Genomic DNA, 20,418 nt, shown 5'->3' with positions numbered 1-20,418 from the left:
ACTGGAGATTATGCTAAGTGAAATAAGTCAAAGAGAGAAAGTCAATTATCATAAGGTTTCACTTATCTGTGCAACATAAGGAGTAGCATGGAGTATATTAGGAGAAGGGAAAAATGAAGGGGGAGAAATCAGAGTAGGAGATGAACCATGAGAGACTATGAACTCCGGAAAACAAACGGAGAGTTTTAGAAGGGATGGGGGAGGGGGATAGGTGAGCCTGGTGATGGGTATTAAGGACGGCACGAATTGCATGGAGCATGGGGTGTTATATGCAAACAATGCATCATGGAACACTATATCAAAAACTAATGATATACTGTATGGTGACTAACATAACACAATAAAAAAATTTTAAAAAAAAGTTTATCTGACATACATCTAGATACCATACAAATTATTTCTTTTAAAAATACAACACTATCATTATTTTACATATTCTTGCAGTCTTTTAAGAAAAAAAACAACAGCAAAGCCCACAAACCCACATCATTTGGAAGACAGTAGCAGCGCACAGCTCTTAGCCTACTGGTGCCTATACTTGGAAGCATACTTTACACTACCTATTCTGCTGAGATTGGACTTGGTTTGTTTATGTTTTCTTCTAGATTATAAGCTTTTGAGAGCAATTATTAAAACCATCACCATCACCATAACACCCCAAAAATCTTTCCACACAAAGGGTAACTTTCGTGAAGTTAATGCCATCAGCATTTATTACTTTTATGACAGTAAGAGAACAGTTATTGTCCAAAAAAATGTAAGGTTTTTATTTATCTTATTAATACCACTCATTAATTTAACAGGATCTTACTTTTGTGTAGACCTCCAGTATTGACCATCTCAACTAGAAAAGCAGCATCAACCAAAAACTGACACAGGAGGATTCAGATATAATTCTTTGTTCTAACTTCAGCAACATCTGGCTCAAGAACTTCTTTTGTATGCTTAAAAAACAAACAAAAAAAACAACCAACTGACCACAAAGAAAGGCTCTTCCAGTTTATACCACATGCGCTTGGAAGATGCTTCAAGTGACTATTAGGCTCTAAGGTAAAGGTCGGCAAATATTGCCCTGGATGAATACCAGATGGTTTTGGATCTACACCCCAGGAACTGGCTTTTACATTTTTTAAATGGTTACATTTTAAAGGGATATACTAGTACCTGTATAATATCCTCAATTTGCCTCTTGGCCAGTAAAGCCTAAAACATTTACTATCCGGAACTTAGAGAAAAAGTTTACTGATCCCTGCTCTTAAGGCCATGACAGGAATTAAAGTATACATAGGCAAAAACACTTTCAAAACACGTGCTTTAAATTTAGGTAACTTTCTGTTTACCAGAAGTCAGGCCACTCTAGAAACACCTGTAATGAAGTATGTTTCAGATAGGCAATTTCAGAAAGGCAACTTAATGGTCAAAAGAACATCATTGTCACCTCCCACAGCTCTGCATAATTAGAACCAAAGATAATAAAAATAATGGACATCATGGGAAAAAATTATGGTGTATAACCCTGATACCCTGACTCATGACAAAAAGCCCTACTTACCTTAAGAGGACCATGGCCCAAGGGATCAAAAAAGAAAAAGAAAAAAAACTTAGATATTACAATGACTTATAGCCTTCCAAACCAGAGAAACTATCAAACAAGCATCCTGAAAGTGTACATTCAAGTTTATTCAAAGTGAACATAAATGCATTACCCCAAAAAGATGGAGCAATAAGCCAAACAGACACTGTGAAACCCGAAATGGCCCAGGCTGGACCTGTACTTAGCAACCAAGTTGAAGCTAAATAAAATCTCCCAAATCTAAACCAAAACAGCATGATGGTAGACACCATAATATAAATCACAGCCCAACCCACATTTTCACACTAACTCTGGGGAGGCACTTTACTTACTAAACTGGGTCAAGGCAAAGCCATACCTGATGTGGCTCCATTCTCCTGAATCATTACGCTTTAAAAAACCCTTGCTTGGTGGCAGGTGAGATGTATTTAGGACATACTTGAACAAATATATTTTTTAATATATGTATTACATATATACATATAAAGTCATGAGTTTATTTTATCTCAATAAGAATAAAAATGTAACTAGGATATTGTTTTACAAATCTCTTACTTAAGACTTCAGCATGTCCCCAGATCTTTTTTGATAGAGTGGCCCCACAAACTTCTAAGCCAGCTCTAGTTCTGCCACTAGATATTAACCTTAACTTTAACTTCTCTGAGCTTCAGCCTCCTCATGTATTAAAACATGCTAGGACAGGGGCGCCTGGGTGGCTCAGTGGGTTAAGCCTCTGCCTTCAGCTCGGGTCATGATCTCTTCTGTGGAGACTAATTATGAACTCCTGATACTCAGTGTCAGCCTTTGCCTGGAAGGAAATGAGTCAACTTTTCATTAGTAATCAAGTTCTCTCCATTTTTTAAGAGTGACCCAGAAATGCAAGACCGTGAGTTTTAGCAATATGAGCCAGAGAATCAGATACCACAGATATTATATACAAATAGGACTAAGACAGAAAGTTAAAGTCAAAGAGGTTCCTGAGGTATTTTTCAGGACGACTGAAGTTTCAGAAGGAGCCCACTAAAATAATTCATCAAGGAAATGTGTCTGGCTTACACAAGAACAGGCACTTCAAAATCTTAAAGGAACAGGCAATTAAATGGCTAAGGCCCTACCATGGTCTTGCCAAGAGACTCATAACCATTGTCAAATGTTTTCCACACAGAATAGGCAGCCCTGGTTTATTCTGGATAATTGAGGGTTTGGATATGTACTATATAATCAGAGGAAACAAGCAGTAAAGGACATGAGCTAATTTGGGCTAACCAAAGACTTGGCTAACAGATGCTTGCTTACTCTGGATCCCTGCAATGAACTAGATCAGGCCAATCATATGCTGGACAGAAGAGGTCAGAGGACAGGATACCTGAATTCTCAACTAGGAGAATGAACTATGCCATATATGACAAATGATCCTATTCTTAGTGTCTGTTTTTCCATCTTTCTCCTATCTTAACCCATTCTTTTTCTTGCCTCAAAGATTCTTGGATTCTGAATTCCCTTGTAAATGGTGTCCACAAGCTTACCTGGCTACTTCTGAAAGCAGCATAAAAATCAAGTCAAAACCAAAAAGTTCTAGGAGTAGGAGAGGTGACTGCTCCCAGCTGCCCTCCCTTCCTGTCTCCTATGGTCTTCCTCCTACCCCTAACACTAGACATTTTATCTTTAAGCATTCAAGCCAACATGTATTAAAGGAATGATTTTTTTTAAATCAGTTATCTATCACCATGAAACCAGATGAATCCGCACACTGGTTTAGTAAAACCTCAGAAGAGAGCAACAAGATGTAGAAAAGTTTTAAAACTATGTCATTAAGGGGGTGCCTGGGTGGCTCAGTGGGTTAAAGCTTCTGCCTTCGGTTCAGGTCATGATCCCAGGGTCCTGGGATCGAGCCCCGCATCAGGCTCTCTGCTCAGCGGGGAGCCTGCTTCCCCCTCTCTCTCTGCCTGCCTCTCTGCCTACTTGTGATCTCTATCAAATAAATAACTATGTCATTAAGAACAAAATGATGAAGATATTGGTAATGATTATTCCAGGAAACAACGGCACTTCTGGTCCCCTTAGTCTCTCTCTACTTCCATCCTTCTACTACCCATCTCCATCATATTCTCAGATTTATAAGCTAAGTGATCCACTAAAGAACGTCTGATTTTAATCTTCTGTCCTGTAGTAGTTGCTCCCGTGTCTGACTCTCCACAGTTTTTATCATCTGTGCTGACACATCAGGTAGTTACAGACCACTGTATTTTATACAAAATTTATGCCTCATCTCCCTAACAAGATGGCAAGATGTCAGAGGACTGCCACCATGTTTTACATGAGAGAAACATGACATTCATTAGCAGACACTCCCAAGGTATTTCAGACTCACAAATAAGTCAGAGAACACAAGCCTCTTGGGCCTTTGTGTCTATTCACAATACCTAGCACAGTGCTCAGTCAATGTAGCCAGCTCAAAAAATACTAGATTGATGAAAATTAAACTTTTCTTTGAAGAGTGCTATGGACTGAATGTTTGCATCCCTCCCCCCCAAATTCATATGATGAAACAATAATCCCTAATATAATGATAGTTGGAGATGGGGCCTTTGGAGGTAATTAGGTAGGTAAAATCACAAGGTAGTATCCTCGTAATGGGATTAGTGTCCATATAAGGAGAAGAAGGGACCACAGCTTTCTCTCCCTACTATGTGAAAATATATATAGTGAGAAGGTGTCCATCTCACCAGGAAGAAGGTCCTCACAGGGAACTGAATCTGCCAGTGCCTTGATCTTAGATTTCTCAGGCTCCAGAACTATGAGAAATAAATACCTGTTGTTTAAGCCACCCAGTCTGTGGTAGTTTATTAGAGTAGCCTAAGCTGATTAAGACAAAGAGTAAGAACCCTACAGTGCTTCAGTCTATCTGACCTTCAGTGTTCGGGATATAGGATTATAGACAGAGCAAGTAAAGGAAAATGGCCTGAACCTACAGAGATTCATTACCCTAAAGCCACTATGCTACATAAGTCTTAATCAGGTTATTTTCTCATTAATACCTACGTTCTCCTCATACTTATGTGAAGAAAAAAACTGGGTATGATGTTCCAGTTGGATGGGTTCACTGAGTAATACCGCCTGTCACTGAAATAATGCCCTTATTAATTAATCTTTGCTTTGACTTTTCTTGCATAAAACCCCTTTGATAAAGATTCAAGTAATAGTTTGTTTAGGAGAGGACCATTTTAAACAGAAGATAACTGCATTAATAAGGGAAGCCTGAGGGCAGCGTATAAAAATCAGTAAGACATTTTTGAACATGGAGCATGAAGTGCCAGCAAAGATTATTGACAACAGATAAACAGAATACAGAAAACTTTGGGAAGCCCCAGATAAATTGTAATTTACCTTACATCAAAACATAAAGTAAAACAACTAAGACAAATACAAAAACAAAAAACTCACATAACACACACACAGAGAAAGAGAGAAAAGAGACGGTAGGGATAGAGGAGATACCAAATTTTATTCCTAGCTACAAAATTCCAAGCTATAGTACGTTTAGAAGAGCACTTAAAAAAATCTCCTTTGGGGGTGCCTGGGTGGCTCAGTGGGTTAAAGCCTCTGCCTTTGGCTCAGGTCATGATTCCAGGGTCCTGGGATCAAGCCCCACATCGTGCTCTCTGCTCAGCGGGGAGCCTGCTTCCTCCTCTCTCTCTCTGCCTACCTCTCTGCCTACTTGTAACCTCTGTCTGTCAAATAAATAAATAAATAAATCTTTAAAAAAAAAAAAAAAAGAAAATCTCCTTTAACGTCCACACATTTATGTTAGCTTAAAGAAAAAGAAAGCATTTGGAAATTTTTAGATAATTACATTTTTATCACATTCTGATATCCCCACTGCTCTGTATTCAATCTTGCTAGCTTTGATGAAAGACAGACAGTCAAAATTTAAAATGAAGTACTTAATTAAGCTACTCCAGATCCTGAAAGAAAAATATTTCTCATCCTGCTTAGTCACAAGAAAAAAAGGGAGAAAAGAATTCCTACATGAAATTAATGGTGCTGACATGCCACAATGGAACAATAAGAAAGAAACTTTACAGAGGATTACGGTTAACTTGGGGACTGTGTTGAAAGAAGCCTAGCTAAACTCACATCTATTCATGCCAGGTTTGTAGGCCAAAATTATTTGATTTAACTTATTGGCAATTATCCAAGACAGGCAAAAGGATACAGGCAGTCTAAGAATCACCTTCTCCTACTTCTTTACCTAACACTTAAGTTTATAAAAGTTCAAACCTGAAGAATAAAGATTAATTGAAAAGAGTATAGGAATCCCATTGTTCTATATTATAAGAACCTGATAATCAAGACTTACTTTATAAAAAACTCCTCAGGGACACCTAATGTATTTGTTAAAGGATTTTTCAAACACATAGTGGTTAATAAGAATCACTTAGGAATGGTACTGTTAAAGTGTCCAGATCTCGTGTCCTAAATAAGGAAAGCCTCCTGGGACATATATCTGTACATCTGTTAACTCACTATGCAAATGTAAGGCACTATGTTTAACAATGTGTGACTTTTGACCTGGCAGCAAAATTTATCTGAAGTTGTTGAATTTGACCAGTCCAATTTCACAGCTGCATAAAATCTGTCTGGACTTGTTCATTTTCCATTAGGAAAAAGAAGAGAGAAGTTTCAAGTTTTTTTTTTAATTAATTAATTTATTTATTTGACAGACAGAGATCACACGTAGGCAGAGAGGCAGGCAGAGAGAGAGAGGAAGCAGGCTCCCTGTGGAGCAGAGAGCCCAATGCGGGACTCGATCCCAGGCCCTAGGATCATGACCTGAGCCGAAGGCAGAGGCTTTAACCCACTGAGCCACCCAGGCGCCCCTGAGAAGTTTCAAGTTTTTCCATTTAATTTTCTCTACCAAAGACCATTTTAATAGATAGTATCCTCTCTCCCCACCTTCATTGCCTTCTTATATTTCATCTGCAATAATTACACTGAGCTTTCACATCAAAGGCCACTTCTCAGAAATGCAGCATTACCCAAGCCTGGCCCAGGTACACTCACAGAGCTACAAGCAGGTTCAATATTCAAATATTATGTCAGCTGCCCAGGTCTACCTAATGATACTGTCTCTGTTTAAAATCAGAAACTATGTAGAGTTATAATCACATCCCTGACCTAAAGAGTCACTTCAAGTCTTTTAAATGTCCCATATTTCCTTTTCAGAAAGTCATGTTTGAATTACCCATTTTAAAACAGATAGTTTTTGGAAAGCCTGGGTGGTTCAGTCAGTTAAGCGTCTGCCTTAGGCTCAGATCATGATCCCAGAAACCTGGGATCAAGTCCCACATTGGGCTCCCTGCTTGATAGGGAGCCTGCTACTCCCTCTGCCTGCCTCTCCTCCTACTTGCGCTCCTGTTCGCTCTCTCCCTGACAAATAAATAAATAAATACTTAAAAAAAAATAATAAAAAGAAATAGGTAATTTTGCCCCATTTTACTGATAGGCAAACTGAGACTCAGACTGACAGCCCATTTTCCCAGAGTGTGTGTCAGGTCAGCTACTTAGAAGATATGTTAGACCAATAATCCTAATGAGCACAGATGCAAAAATTCTCAATAAAATACTAGGAAACTGAATCTAACAATACATTAAAAAAATCATTTACCACAACCAACTGGGATTTTTTTCCTTGGTTGCAAGGGTGGGTCAATATCTGCAAATCAATCAATGTGATACATCATATCAATAAGAGAAAGGGTAAGAACCATATGATCATTTCAATAGATGCACAAAAAGCACCTGACAAAGTACAACATCCATTCATGATAAAAACCCTCCACAAAGTAGGTTTAGAGGGAACATACCTCAATATAATAAAGGCCATATATGAAAAATCCACAGCTGACATCATCCTTAAAGGGGAAAAACTGAGAACCTTTCCTCTAAGGTCAGGAACAAGACAAGGGTGTCAACTCTCACTACTGTTATTCAACATAGTACTAGAAGTCCTAGCCACAGCAATCAGACAACATAAGGAAATAAAAAACATCCAAATCAATAAGGAAGAAGTAAAACTTATCATTATCTGCAGATGACATGATACTATATAGAAAACCTGAAAGACTCCACCAAAAAACTGCTAGAACTGATAAACAAATTCAGTAAAGTCACAGGATATTAAATCAATGTATAGAAATCTGTTGTATTTCAAATACCAATAATGAGCAGAAAGAGAAATTAAGAAAACAATCCCATTTACAATTGCACCAAATATAATAAAATACTTGGGAATAAACCATACCAAAGAAGTGAAAGATCTCTACTCTAAAAACTGTAAAACACTAATTTAAGAAACTGAAGATGACACAAAGAAATGGAAAGCCATTCCATGCTCATGGATTAGAAAAACAAATATTGTTAAAATGTCTACACTACCCAAAGCAAGCTATACATTTAATCCAATCCCTATCAAAACACCAGCAGTGTTTTTTACAGAACTAAAACAAGTCTTTTATAGAACTACAAAAGACCCTGTATAGCCAAAGCAATCTTGAAAAAGAGAAGCAAAGGCATGCCTGGGTGGCTCAGTGAGTTAAGCATCTGCCTTCAGCTCAGTTCATGATCTCGGAGTCCTGGAATCGAGCCCATGTCAGGCTCCCTGCTCAGCAGGGAATCTGCTTCTCCCTCTCACTTTGCCCCTCTCCCTGCTTATGTTCTCTCTCACAAATAAAATAAAATAAAATAGAAAAAAGAAAAACAAAACTGGAGGCATCACAATTTCAGACTTCAAGTTATATTACAAAGTTATATTACTGATTTGAGTAATCAAAACAGTATGGTACTGGCACAAAAATAGACACATAGATCAACGGGGGAGAACAGAAAGCCCAGAAATGAACCCATGACTATATGGTCAATTAATCTTTGACCAAAAAAAAAGAACATCCAATGGGAAAAAGATAGTCTCTTCAACAAACCGTCCTGGGAAAACTGGACAGCAACATGCAAAAGAAACTGGACCACTTTCTTACCATACTCAAAAGTAAATTTAAAATGTACTAAAAATTTAAATGTGAGACTTGAAACCATAAAAATCCTAGAAGAGAACACAGGGAGTAACCTCTGTGACAATGGACATCAGTCATATGCATATTTTTTCTAGATATGTCTCCCAAGACAAGAGAAACAAAAGCAAAAATAAATACTGGGACTTGTATCAAATAAAAATCTTCTGTACACGGAAGAAAAAAAATCAACAAAGCTAAAAGCAAGCTACAAAATGGGAGAAGATGTTTGCAAATGACATATTCAAAAAGCTTAGTATCCGAAATACATAAAGAACTTATAAAACTCAACACCTGGGGCACCTGGGTGGCTCGGTTGATTGGCCAGCTGCCTTCAGTTCAGATCATGATCCCAGGGTCCTGGAATCAAGCCCTGCGTCAGCCTCACTGCTCAGCAGAGACCCTGCTTCTCCCTCTCCCTCTCCCTCTGCCTGCTGCTCTGTCTCTTGTGCTCTCTGTCAAATAAATAAATAAAATCTAAAAAAAAAACAAAAAAAAAAAACTCAACACCCCAAAATAAATAATCCATTAAAATATAGAGAAATGAAAAGATATTTCTCCAAAGAAGACATACAGATGGCCAACAGACACATGAAAAGATGCTCATTATCACTACCATCAGGAAAATGCAAATCAAAGCTACTATGAGACATTATCTCACACCTGTCAGAATGGCTAAAATCAACACAAGAAACAACAGGTGTTATAAGAATGTGGAGAAAAGGGAATCCTCTTGCACTATCGGTGGGAATGCAAACTGGTGCAGCCACTGTGGAAAACAATATGGAGGTTCCTCAAAAAGTTAAAAATAGAACTACTTTATGATCCAGCAATCGCACTCTTGGGTATTTACCCAAAGAATTCAAAAACACTAATTCAAAGGGATACATGCACCTCTATGTTTATAACAGCATTAATTACAATACCCAAGATATAGAAGCAGCCCAAGTGTCCCATCAACTGATGAATGGATAAAGGTGTGGTATTACATACAATGGAATATTATTCAGCTATAAGAAAGAAGGAAATTTTGCCACTTGCAATGACTTGGATGAAGCCAGAGAAGATAATGCGAAGTGAAATGAGTCAGTCAGAGAAAGATAAATACCATATTGATTTTACTCATATGTGGAACTTAAGAAAAAAACAAATGAGCAAAGGAAAAAAGAGAAATCAAGAAATAGACTTCTTCTTCTTTTTTTTTTTGTTTTAAAGAAACAGACTCTTAATTGTAGAGAACAGTCTGATGGTTACCAGAGGGGAGATTGGTTCAATAGATAATAGGGAAGTGTACCTGTCATGTTGAGTACAGGGTGACTGACATATGAAAGTGTTGCATCACTATACTGTACACCTGAAGCGAATATAACACTGTATGTTAACTTTAAAAATAAATAAATAAAATAAAAGTATGTGGGGCACCTGGGTGGCTCAGTGGGTTAAAGTCTCTGCCTTTGGCTCAGGTCCCGATCCCAGGGTCATGGGATCGAGCCCCACATAGGGCTCTCTGCTCAGCAGGAAGCCTGCTTTCTCCTCTCTCTGCCTGCCTCTCTGCCTACTTGTGGTCTCTGTCTGTCAAACAAATAAATAAAAAATCTTTGAAAAAAAAAACCTTCAAAAAAATGAAAGTATGTGATTTTGGGAAAATTATTTAACTTCTTTGAGTTCCTATATATACTCATCAGTAAAACAGGAATATATAAAAAGGTTAATTAAGCACAGAGCCTGGCATATAATAAGTGCTCAATAAACACTAGCTAGCATAATATTCTTTAACTTGCCAAAGGTCTGATTGCTAACAAGAATTAGGGTTCAAACTCTAGTCCACCTGGCATAAAAACCTATATCCTCTTCATGTTACCAGGCAGGGCTCTTTCAGATGCCTTAGCCCACACAGCAGTACCACAGTAAACCATACTGAAGTCTGAGGCAAAGGAAAAGTCAGTAATACTGATCTCTTTATCTTTAGATAAATTTTAATTTGGATATTTTTATCACAGTTTTTTTGCATTAATTTTGATATTCTGAACTACTACACTAAACTATAACTGCCTGGCTAGTTCAGTCAGTAGATAAGAGCATGAGACTCTTAAAAATAGTATATGCCTTGGTAACTGGGTTCTCTGACACCCTCTAAAATTTTACACCTGAGATGAAAAGCCTCACTCACCTCACCCTGGTCCCAGCCCTACCAGTCACCAACAGTTTCTGCTCTACATTACAGTCACTTCACAATTCACTTTGCATTAGTCTAGTAAGACTCATTCTGAACCTCTTTAAAAAGTCCAGGTGATGGGGCGCCTGGGTGGCTCAGTGGGTTAAGCCTCTGCCTTCGGCTCAGGTCATGATCCCAGAGTACTGGGATCAAGCCCCACATCAGGCTCTCTGCCTACTTATGATCTCTCCCTCTCTGTCAAATAAATAAATAAAATCTTAAAAAAAAAAAAAGTCCAAGTGAATGAATCGATAATTATTTTATGACTTCTCAGAGTGTGAAATAATGTGATAACACTATCAATTATTTGCAACTACTACCACAGACTTCAGTTATCTGTTATATGTGGTATACATAAAGAGCATAAAATTAATTTCTGAATTAATAGCTTCTTAAGTATCACATTAAAAAAAAAGATTACTCTGTGAAAGCTATTTAGTGAGCAAAAGACAGTATTCTTCATTTTATGGTAAAGATAAAAGAACTATGGGAAAGTGGCCAGGCTTCTGCTAGCATCTCCCAGAAAAACTCTATATACGATGTTCTGCTGAATAGGGCACGCTACTCAAAGGACTCTTCTTGGGGGAACCAGTTTCAGCACAGAAGAAAGAGAAAGTGATTCAACAGCTGACATTTTTCCCAATGTACCTCTGTGATCTGATATTTTCCCGAACAGCACTGAATGCACTAACAAGGTGAGTAAAAAGGAAGATGCTGAGTCAGCCATGACTTTTGAAAATGCCTTTCTAGGAGAGCACCACAACAACACATATATTGATAGAGCCTCCTCTATTCTAAGCTCTGGAAGATTCCAAGTGTCTCTATTCTCTCCTGACTATATAGAAACATACTGAGAGGACAAAGAAGGCAATAGCTCTAGTTTTCTTGAAAGGCTTTAGGAGGCCTGGACCACCATTATTACTCCTAATCCTGGCAAGGAAAGTTTAGTTGTTAATGTTTACTATTTTTTACCGTTAGTAGACAAATTTTAGGTTAATTGTGAAACAAAGTTATACTTTATAACATTTTATATTTATAATGATTTACTTTGTTTACTCTGATAATGTAAAGTAAAAATAATTTATTTTGATAGTGATTACTTTAAAACGTAGTTTCTATTTAGATACTTTGGCAAAAAATAGATTCTCAAACGCAATCACCCATTCATAGGAACCTAAGTAACTCATGGTGACTTTCCAGTGTTCAATAAACACTGTGCTAGTTACCTAAGCAGCATGTAGAATTTTTTGAAAGAGTCCTTTATAATGATAACTTTTATCATTAAAAATAATGGCAGAGTAATTAGATCAACTTTCTTGCTTACAATAATTAGACACTGTGGACAAAGATTAACGGTACCAAAGAGTAATCAAACCAGGCAGAAACTGGGATATAAGCCTCAAAAAAGAAAACCAAACCATATGAAATGTACATTTACATAGTTTTTTCCCTGAAGGTAGTCCTTGGTCCATGCAGCACTGAGGAACAGAATACAAGCAGAAAATGGGAGTCTTACTGAGCTGAGGAGTCAAAGTATCTGGAACTGTCAAAGCAGCTAGAATTTGGAGGAGGAGAAATCCCCCTGGAAAAAACAGAGCCACAGAGCAGGTAGCTCTAAAATATGTATATGACTCCACTAAAATCCTTAAATGATTCCTGGCTGTGCATGAACAAGGTATTTAGGAACCCAAAGGAAAGCAAGAGTTGGAAGTGGAAGGCTGAAAAACTGAGCATGGTTCTGGGGAGTTAGAAGTTTGAATTCAAGTCCTACTAAATTAGAAGGGTTTGGGGAACACGGGGCTTGACAAGCACCTCACAATTCCCACTGATCCCCCAAGGGGTCATACCTTGGGAGTAAGGACCACATCCCAGGACTAAGACTTAAATACTGTCAGATTAAAGGCAAAACAGACCTGCCAGAGAAAAGCCTAAAATCAAGCCTTCATAGGATCAAGGTGATCTTCCAGAGATGTAACGGCCTGTTAGAACAAAACTCACCGTTCTTTAGCAGAAGGTAAACACTAAAATGCATCACTCACAATGTCCAGTAAATAACAAAAACTACCATAAATGAGAAGTAAAGGGAAACTATACCCAGAGTCAACATAAAGAGCTGTTAATACAAACATACCCAAAGACAACCCAGATGGTAAGAACTGACAGATAGGACTTCACATAATTATGATAAATATGTCCTTAAAAATGCATATATTGTGAACTTTACAAATCAAAAATTTACCCTCTCCCAACATTCTAGTCAACTTGAGTTACCCATGATTTTCAATCAAATCGGGATATGGAATGGTTTATCTTTGAAAGCCTGAGACAAACAACTTGAAAGTGATTAATGACAGCCAAACTTAATTATATATTTACACCTCCCAGAAGGACAAGGGAGGCAATAAAATGTCTTATCTCTCTGTAGTGAGAGGGCTTTATTAAGATCCGACAACAACTATTTAGGAGCAATAACTGAGTTTTATGCAAGATTATACAGGTTCTCCTTGTCTGGCATCCTAATCTAATCACAGACTGATAGAATACTTAGGCTCCTAACAGTTAGAAAAAACAGCTGAGCTATATACAAAACTAACCCTTTAAAGTACTTATCCTCATCTGTCAATGTGATCTTATCAAGGATTTCTATAATTTCTATAAACAACTATTATATTTTAGCTAAATCAGTAGCATTATGCTCTTTAAACAGATAGTCAGATACCTTCTACTCTAAAACATTTTCCATTAATTCCTGCCTTCCCACCCCCTGTAAAAAAGAATTTGGCTTCAACTTTCTTTTCCTAATCCACTAAGCAATCTCATGAACAAAAAGATAATCATATGCCCTGCATGTCTAATGTAATTTTTATAGAACTTATGTTCTAATATCCATTTACCATTAAAATAATATAAAAATATATAAAAATAATATTTACTGAACAAGCTGGGTTACCTTCTTTCCCTAAGGAAAAAAGCAAAGTTGGTGAAGATACACTGAAAGTTCTGCTAAGTAGATGTTATTTTTGCTTAAAATTTTGCTCAATATCCTATGGCATTGTCAGGATGACTGAGTTAGCCTCCTTGATATTATTCGTGCTTTTCCTGTATCCACTTTATGTTGACACTAATGTTGCTTTTACCAATGTAGAGAAATATTCTCTTTTTACAAGTTTTATTGCTCATATTGGTCTCCCAAAAGGACAGTCTGGCCCTTTTTTTTTTTTTTCCTTACTCTTCCTTCTCAGGGGCTTGTTTCCCTCACACAGGGCTGGAGGACATCTGAGGGACTCACCCAGAACTATACCCATAAGCAACCTATCCCATCAACAATAACAAGCATCCACAGACAGATTTTGGGCAGCTCCATTTTTGTTAACCATAAAGTGTGTTCCCTGTTCCCTAGCAGTGCTTCTTCCAGAGACCAGGGGTAACTCTGTCTCTCTCACTTTGGAGAATTTGAGACTAATGGCCCACAAAACTCCTTTCGCCCAAAAGTGACCCTTAGTGTCCTCTCCTGGTAAAATGCTCAGAGACTAGTCTCTCTTCCTACAGCAGACCACAAATACATAGGCCAACACTTAGAACCTATTTGAAATTCCCCTACATAAGTCACCACATTGAATTATGTTCAGATAGAACTAAAGTACCTCTCCATATAGTACCACCATACTAAAGGCTGTGTGAAGCAAATAAAATTCTCAGAGGAGAGGACAGTATCTTCTTTTTTTTTTTTTTTTTTTTAAGATTTTATTTGTCAGAGAGAGAGGGAGAGCGAGCGAGCAGAGGCAGACAGAATGGCAGGCAGAGGCAGAGGGAGAAGCAGGCTCCCCGCCGAGCAAGGAGCCCGATGTGGGACTCGATCCCAGGACGCTGGGATCATGACCCGAGCCGAAGGCAGCTGCTTAACCAACTGAGCCACCCAGGCGTCCCAAGTATCTTCTTATTTAAGACACAGATTAAAAGAACATATGAATGATGAACTCTATTGAGCACCTTTTGGTTCAAGAAACACATTGTTAAGCTCAAGCTACGTATCATCATGTCCTATATACAAAAATATATAGGACAAGGACCTCGAAATCCAGTAGGAGAAACAAATACATCCACAAATGATCATAATTTAATGGGTTAACTACCACAAGAGAGCTGGATAGCAGAATAAAACAAGTAACTATGACACTGGGTGCCAAAAAGGGACTGAAGATTTTGGTAGCAAGTTCTAAGGCATTAATATAAAAGTTCCTCCCCTTTATTATCTCCAACTGTATTACCATTCTGAAAGAAGACTACATCACATTTTTGTTTTTTGTTTTCCAGCTAGAAAAACTATGTGAGCAGCTCATTATCAGTTAAAAAATTAAAAAAAAAATTTCATTCCCAGTATTACCTTTATTCCAATGCAAGCAACGTACGGTTAAACTTTACCGTCATCTGGAGTGCCTGGGTGGCTCAGAGTCCTGGGATCGAGTCCCACATTGTGTCCCCTGTGTCCATTGCCTCCCCCGTGTCCCCGTGCCAAGCTCCCTGCTCCTGCTGCTCCCTGCTCCTGCTTCTCCCTTTGCCTCTGCCTGCTGCTCCCTCTGCTCATGCTCTCTCATTCTCTCTCTCAGATAAATAAATAAAATCTTAAATTAAAAAAACAACTTTACTGTCATCATAGTTTAAAATATTGTCACTCTGCTCAAGAGCATCTTCCTTCACTTATAAAAATCCTCACCAATGGCATTAAGGAACTTAGATCCTGGGATGCCTGGGTGGCTCAGTCAGTTAAGCATCTGCCTTCAGGTCAGGTCATGATCTCAGGGTCCTGCTCAGTGGGGAATCTGTTTCTCCATCTGCCTGCTGCTCCCCCTGCTAGTGCGCACTCATACACTCTCTCTCCCCGCCCCCGCTCTCACAAATAAATAAACAAATCTTTAAAAAAAAAAAAAGAAAGGGAACTTAGATCTTGGTGTCAAAATGGACTTGACTGGAACCAATGTCATATTATATTTATGTTATTCAATTAAATACCCAGAAAAGAAATTAAAACATGTTGGATAAACTCATTTAAAATGCTTATCAAGCAAGTATTGCTACTGAAACAGTGGACAAGTGTACCCCATGCAAGTGTTAAAGAAAAGTTACATTATCAATCTTATTTCACATGATCTAAATACAATACATGTTCCTGTCAAAAATTTTCAACTGAAGGACGGCTGAGTGGCTCAGTCGGTTAAGTGTCTGGATTTGTCTCAGGTCATGATCTCAGCGTCCTGGGATCCAGTCCTGCATTGGGCTCTCTGCTCAACAGGGAGACTGCTTCTCCCTCTACTTGCTGCTCTCTCTGCTTGTGCACTGGCACTCTCCATCTGACAAAGAAATGAAATCTCTAAAAAAATAAAATTTCAATTGAGCCAGAGCCAGAAGGAAAAAAAATACAGTCTGTAGGACACAAAGAGGAGCTATTTATGAGATAATCTCACAGGCCTCCTCAAAGAAACAAAAAGTATAGCTAAACAAGGTGTGGGAGAAAAAGAAAAACTGCTCTTGAGAACCAGCCTCTACTACCTGGTCCTGTTCCATACCCTTATTCTTGTGAGTCCATAAAATGACCTTCACCACAGTACCTGCTCCCCATCCCATCCCTACTGGTGCATATACATCTTTCTAACGGTCTCTTTTTAGGAGCTGGACTTTTTTACACCAGAAAAATAGTTTCATGTTGTAATACTCGCTTACACTAGGCAGAATTAAAGTTAGTATCTATTGTGGTTTGACTTAAAAACAAGATCATAACTAACATGTTGAGGAGTGATCCTAACAATGTATTCAATATACATTAACTAGCCACTCACTGAAAAGTCTTTTTCATAATGAAAAAGATAGTGATAAGATAGGAAGAAGTTCTTGTTAACCATTTATCTGACATCTACATCATTCCATCCTCATCCTCCACAAAGACTACATCAGAAAAGTAAGAGAACCAGTAACATTTCACAGAGTACTGAAAATAGAATTAGTAGAACCAAATCTTGTCCAGGGTTATACTGAGGAAAAATAAAATATATAAAAAGGAAAGAAAAAAAAAGAGAGAGAGAAAAACTTACTTGCAATATCCTGTGCCATTGTGGTAGGTAATACACACTCCTTCATTTACACAGGGCTCATAGCCATCCCGACACTGCAATGCTAAAAATAAAAACAAATGCACATTAGAAATAAGTCCTAATCATAACCCTCAGACAGCAAAGAAATGTTACCCAATCCAGGTCAATATTCATTCCCATATCCAACCTGATCTGTGTCTCCCTTTAGAGCTTTCATCAGGTTTTTTGTTTGTTTCTTTTGTTTTGTATTTGTCCTTTGGCTCCTGGGGCCATAGAAGCATGGAAGTTCATCCTAGGAGTCTCTGCCTACAATAACTACTTTACAGTATTGAATGATGCTCTTAATTCTCTGTGCCTCTATCTTCCCAGCTGTTGCATCCCTATCTCCCAATGATACTAAAGAAAAGTAAAGCTCTTAACATCCATGACGTGCACAAGCGTCTTGAAATTTGAATACTTCAGATAAGCAATGTAAGGATTCATCAATGAATATTTAGGAAGACTTGGGTAAATACTAGGTCACCACAATACTAATGAATTACATAAGCCTTCAAGTGAGGTTTCAGAACAGGCCACTTTAATAGCTATTCAGAAACATCAACAACATTCATTGAACAAACTGTAATTGAGAGCCTAGAATATACTAGGCACAACATTAGTATCCAGAGGAAAAGAGGAAATGGAATATGTAAGAAATGAATACAATATAATCTCTAGCCTTAAGGGACTCACACAAAGATGGGGGAGTAGACCACAAATACATATTGTAGGTAGGGGGGTCAAAGTAAAGAAAATAAAAAGTTAATTTTATATACGCAGACAAAACAATAACTCTCAAATTCTTAAACTCCAGTCCTCTTACAAGGTACCTCACTACCACAATCCCTCCCAAAAACAGGCTACTCAGAAATAAATAGCAACAGTAGAAATTTTCATTGATTTTGGCCACAAGAGGAGAAAGGCTCCTAAAGTCTACCCCTCACTTGCTAGGTAACTTGATTATTTAGCTTTTAGAGTTAGAATTTTCATCATCAAAATTCATATCAAGAATCCTAATAATAGTTGGAAAGGCAAGACAGAAAGAAACCTAGTCAAACAACAAAAACCAACATTAAAGTCAATTAACTTTTTCCTGTAAGATCTTAAGATGTCCATCTGCTAGACAGTTTGTATACAAATACCTGAAAGCAAAACTGAGAAGTTTCTACCTTTGAGTTTTCTCTAGCCATACCACTCTATGAATAAACTGCTCAATATCACAGGCTCTAGGCCTGACATTCTAGGGTATCAAAATCAGCTTGTTTTCACAGGGGGGCCCAGGCACAAACTGGATGCTAGAACAACTCCTCCATTAACATTTACTGCATAAGATGGGTGCCTGGGTGGCTCAGTCAGTTAAGCATCTGCCTACGGCTCAGGTCATGATCCCAGGGACCTGGGATCAAGTCCCACATCCAGCTCCCTGCTCAGTGGAAAGTCTGCTTCTTCCTCTCCTGCTCCTCCCCCTGCTTATGCTCCCTTTCATGAACATGTGCGTGTGCTCTCTCACTCACTCTCAAATAAATAAATAAAATCTTTTAAAAAATAAAGGGATTTCCTTTAAAAAAAAAAAAAATTACTGCATAAGAACCCTCTATTTGCCCAGTACCGTTACCAAGTGATAGAAGCATTTGAGAACATGTTTATAGAAATCTCATCTCTTAAAATAATATTTTTAAAATAGTAATAACCACAGCAGCTAAGACATTGCACTTACTCAATCCCAGATACTATTTTATGCACTTCACATAGACTAACTAATTCAATGTTCCCTACAACACTGTGAAGCAGTTAATTTCATTAAATGTGTTCCACAAAAAGGTGAAGTGACCTGCTACTGCCAAAAGAGCCAGAATTTGAACCTTAGTGAGTCTGGAACCTGGGAAGTCTGTGGTCCTAACTACAGTGATACACTGTTTCCCACTATCTGACATTTTTCTTCTCAGATGGGCAGGATAGGTATTGTTAGACCCATTTACTAGAAAGTGAGGGCCAATGAGGTTAGGTGACCTCCTCATGGAACATCACACCACTAGTTGTGGCGTGTTAGGCCTGAGACCCAGATCTCTTCCCAAGTCCAGCCCCATCTCTGACAGCTGCTGGGATCACACAGTCACTAAGCTTCAATCTGAACAGGCAGATTCAGGAAGAGGGTCATCTTGTTGTCCATATCCCACTTCCCTGTAGGGCTCAAATGCTCTCTCTTCCCACACTGATAAGGCCAATGCAACAACTATAATTAAAACAGTTAATGTCAGGTTATTTCCTCCATACCAAAGTTCTCAAACTGCTTTTTTCATTCTATTTAGACACTTTTATTAGTTTCAATGAGAACTTCCTGACTTTTTTCTATTTGCTTTTTCTCTTTAAATAAAAAAGAAAACCTGTCAGTAGGAAAGGAATGTCCTGCAGGCACAGAGCAAGCTCAACTGCAGCTTTGTCCTCCCCCTGCAGGAATCCTGGCTCAGTAGAATCCAGAAACCTGAAATCCTGTCTCTACCACTAACTAGCTATACTACTGCAAGTAAAGCACAACCTCATGGGGGCTCAATTTCCCTACTGGTAAACTAAACTTGGGTGAACTAAATGTTCGTGAAGGTCTTCTGTGATCCAACAGTGACACCTCCCTCATTAAAAGTATGTGAATGGCATGCCTGGTACCTGGAGAAATCTATGCAGAAGGACATTAAGGGCCTAGCCACCCATGACTCAGAAAGCCATGGGTGTAAAAAAAATTACAGCCTGTTCCTATTAAGTGTCCTGGCAAATCATTACAGTGACAGGTTCAGAGAAATACAAACAACCCAAAGTCAATATGTGGCAATCCATCAAGCAAGTAACTTTACAGCCTAGCCTTAGTGAACCAATCAAATTCAGTGACCAAAAAGGAGGTGGGCTTACAGGGCTAATAATTAATGCCATTTGGCTAATCTGTAGGATCATGCTACCTTGACCCTTTAACATTTACTAAGCCATGGTGCTCAAAATGTGTATCAGAATCAACTAGAGGACTTGCCAGACACCACCCCCACAGTTTCTGATTGAGGAGGTCTAGAGGGGGCCTGGGTCATTTGCATTCCTAACAAGCTCCCAGGTGATGCTGATGCCAGAAGTCTGAGGAACCATACTTGGAGAACAACTAAGGCATGACTGTCCAAGTTATGGAATCCCCTAAGACTACAGAATCCACTGGAGGTTTAGGGTAATCTAGACAGTAATTTATTCCCTGAATAGACAAAAGAAAAATAAAGTAAAATCTGAGACTCATGACTTTGCTCAGGGGTATTTCTAAATGAATACTGTAATTATCTGCCATTCAAAGAGAAATTAAAACTTTGATAACTCAAAAAAATTGCAGTGAAACCGGAAAAGAATCTCATTTCAAAATTAAATGTGCTTTTTCCAATGTAAAACACTTAAATTTAACAGTGAAACTGA

The 20,418-nt window shown here is 38.2% G+C and overlaps 1 protein-coding gene across 8 annotated transcripts in view; it reads right to left on the bottom strand.

Moving 5' to 3' along the window:
- NOTCH2 (notch receptor 2) overlaps positions 1–20,418 on the bottom strand; it is a 195,036-nt gene that overhangs the window by 107,470 nt on the left and 67,148 nt on the right. For 7 of the 8 annotated variants that reach the window (XR_004385424.1, XM_032881302.1, XM_032881303.1 and 4 more), the window contains one exon: positions 16,942–17,023. Coding sequence is in view for 7 of the 8 variants with exons in the window: in XM_032881302.1 (XP_032737193.1) it covers positions 16,942–17,023 (82 nt within the window). In the remaining variant the exon portion in view is untranslated. Of the gene's footprint in view, positions 1–16,941; positions 17,024–20,418 lie in introns of those variants that run through there. The other variant, XM_032881300.1, reaches the window with a different exon arrangement.

The sequence above is a fragment of the Lontra canadensis genome, unplaced genomic scaffold (assembly GCF_010015895.1).
Source record: "Lontra canadensis isolate GAN:19392208 unplaced genomic scaffold, GSC_riverotter_1.0 scaffold75, whole genome shotgun sequence".
In the NCBI taxonomy this organism is placed as follows: domain Eukaryota; kingdom Metazoa; phylum Chordata; class Mammalia; order Carnivora; family Mustelidae; genus Lontra; species Lontra canadensis.
Note: the sequence above shows the minus strand (reverse complement) of the source record. Positions and strands in the feature narration are given on the sequence as shown.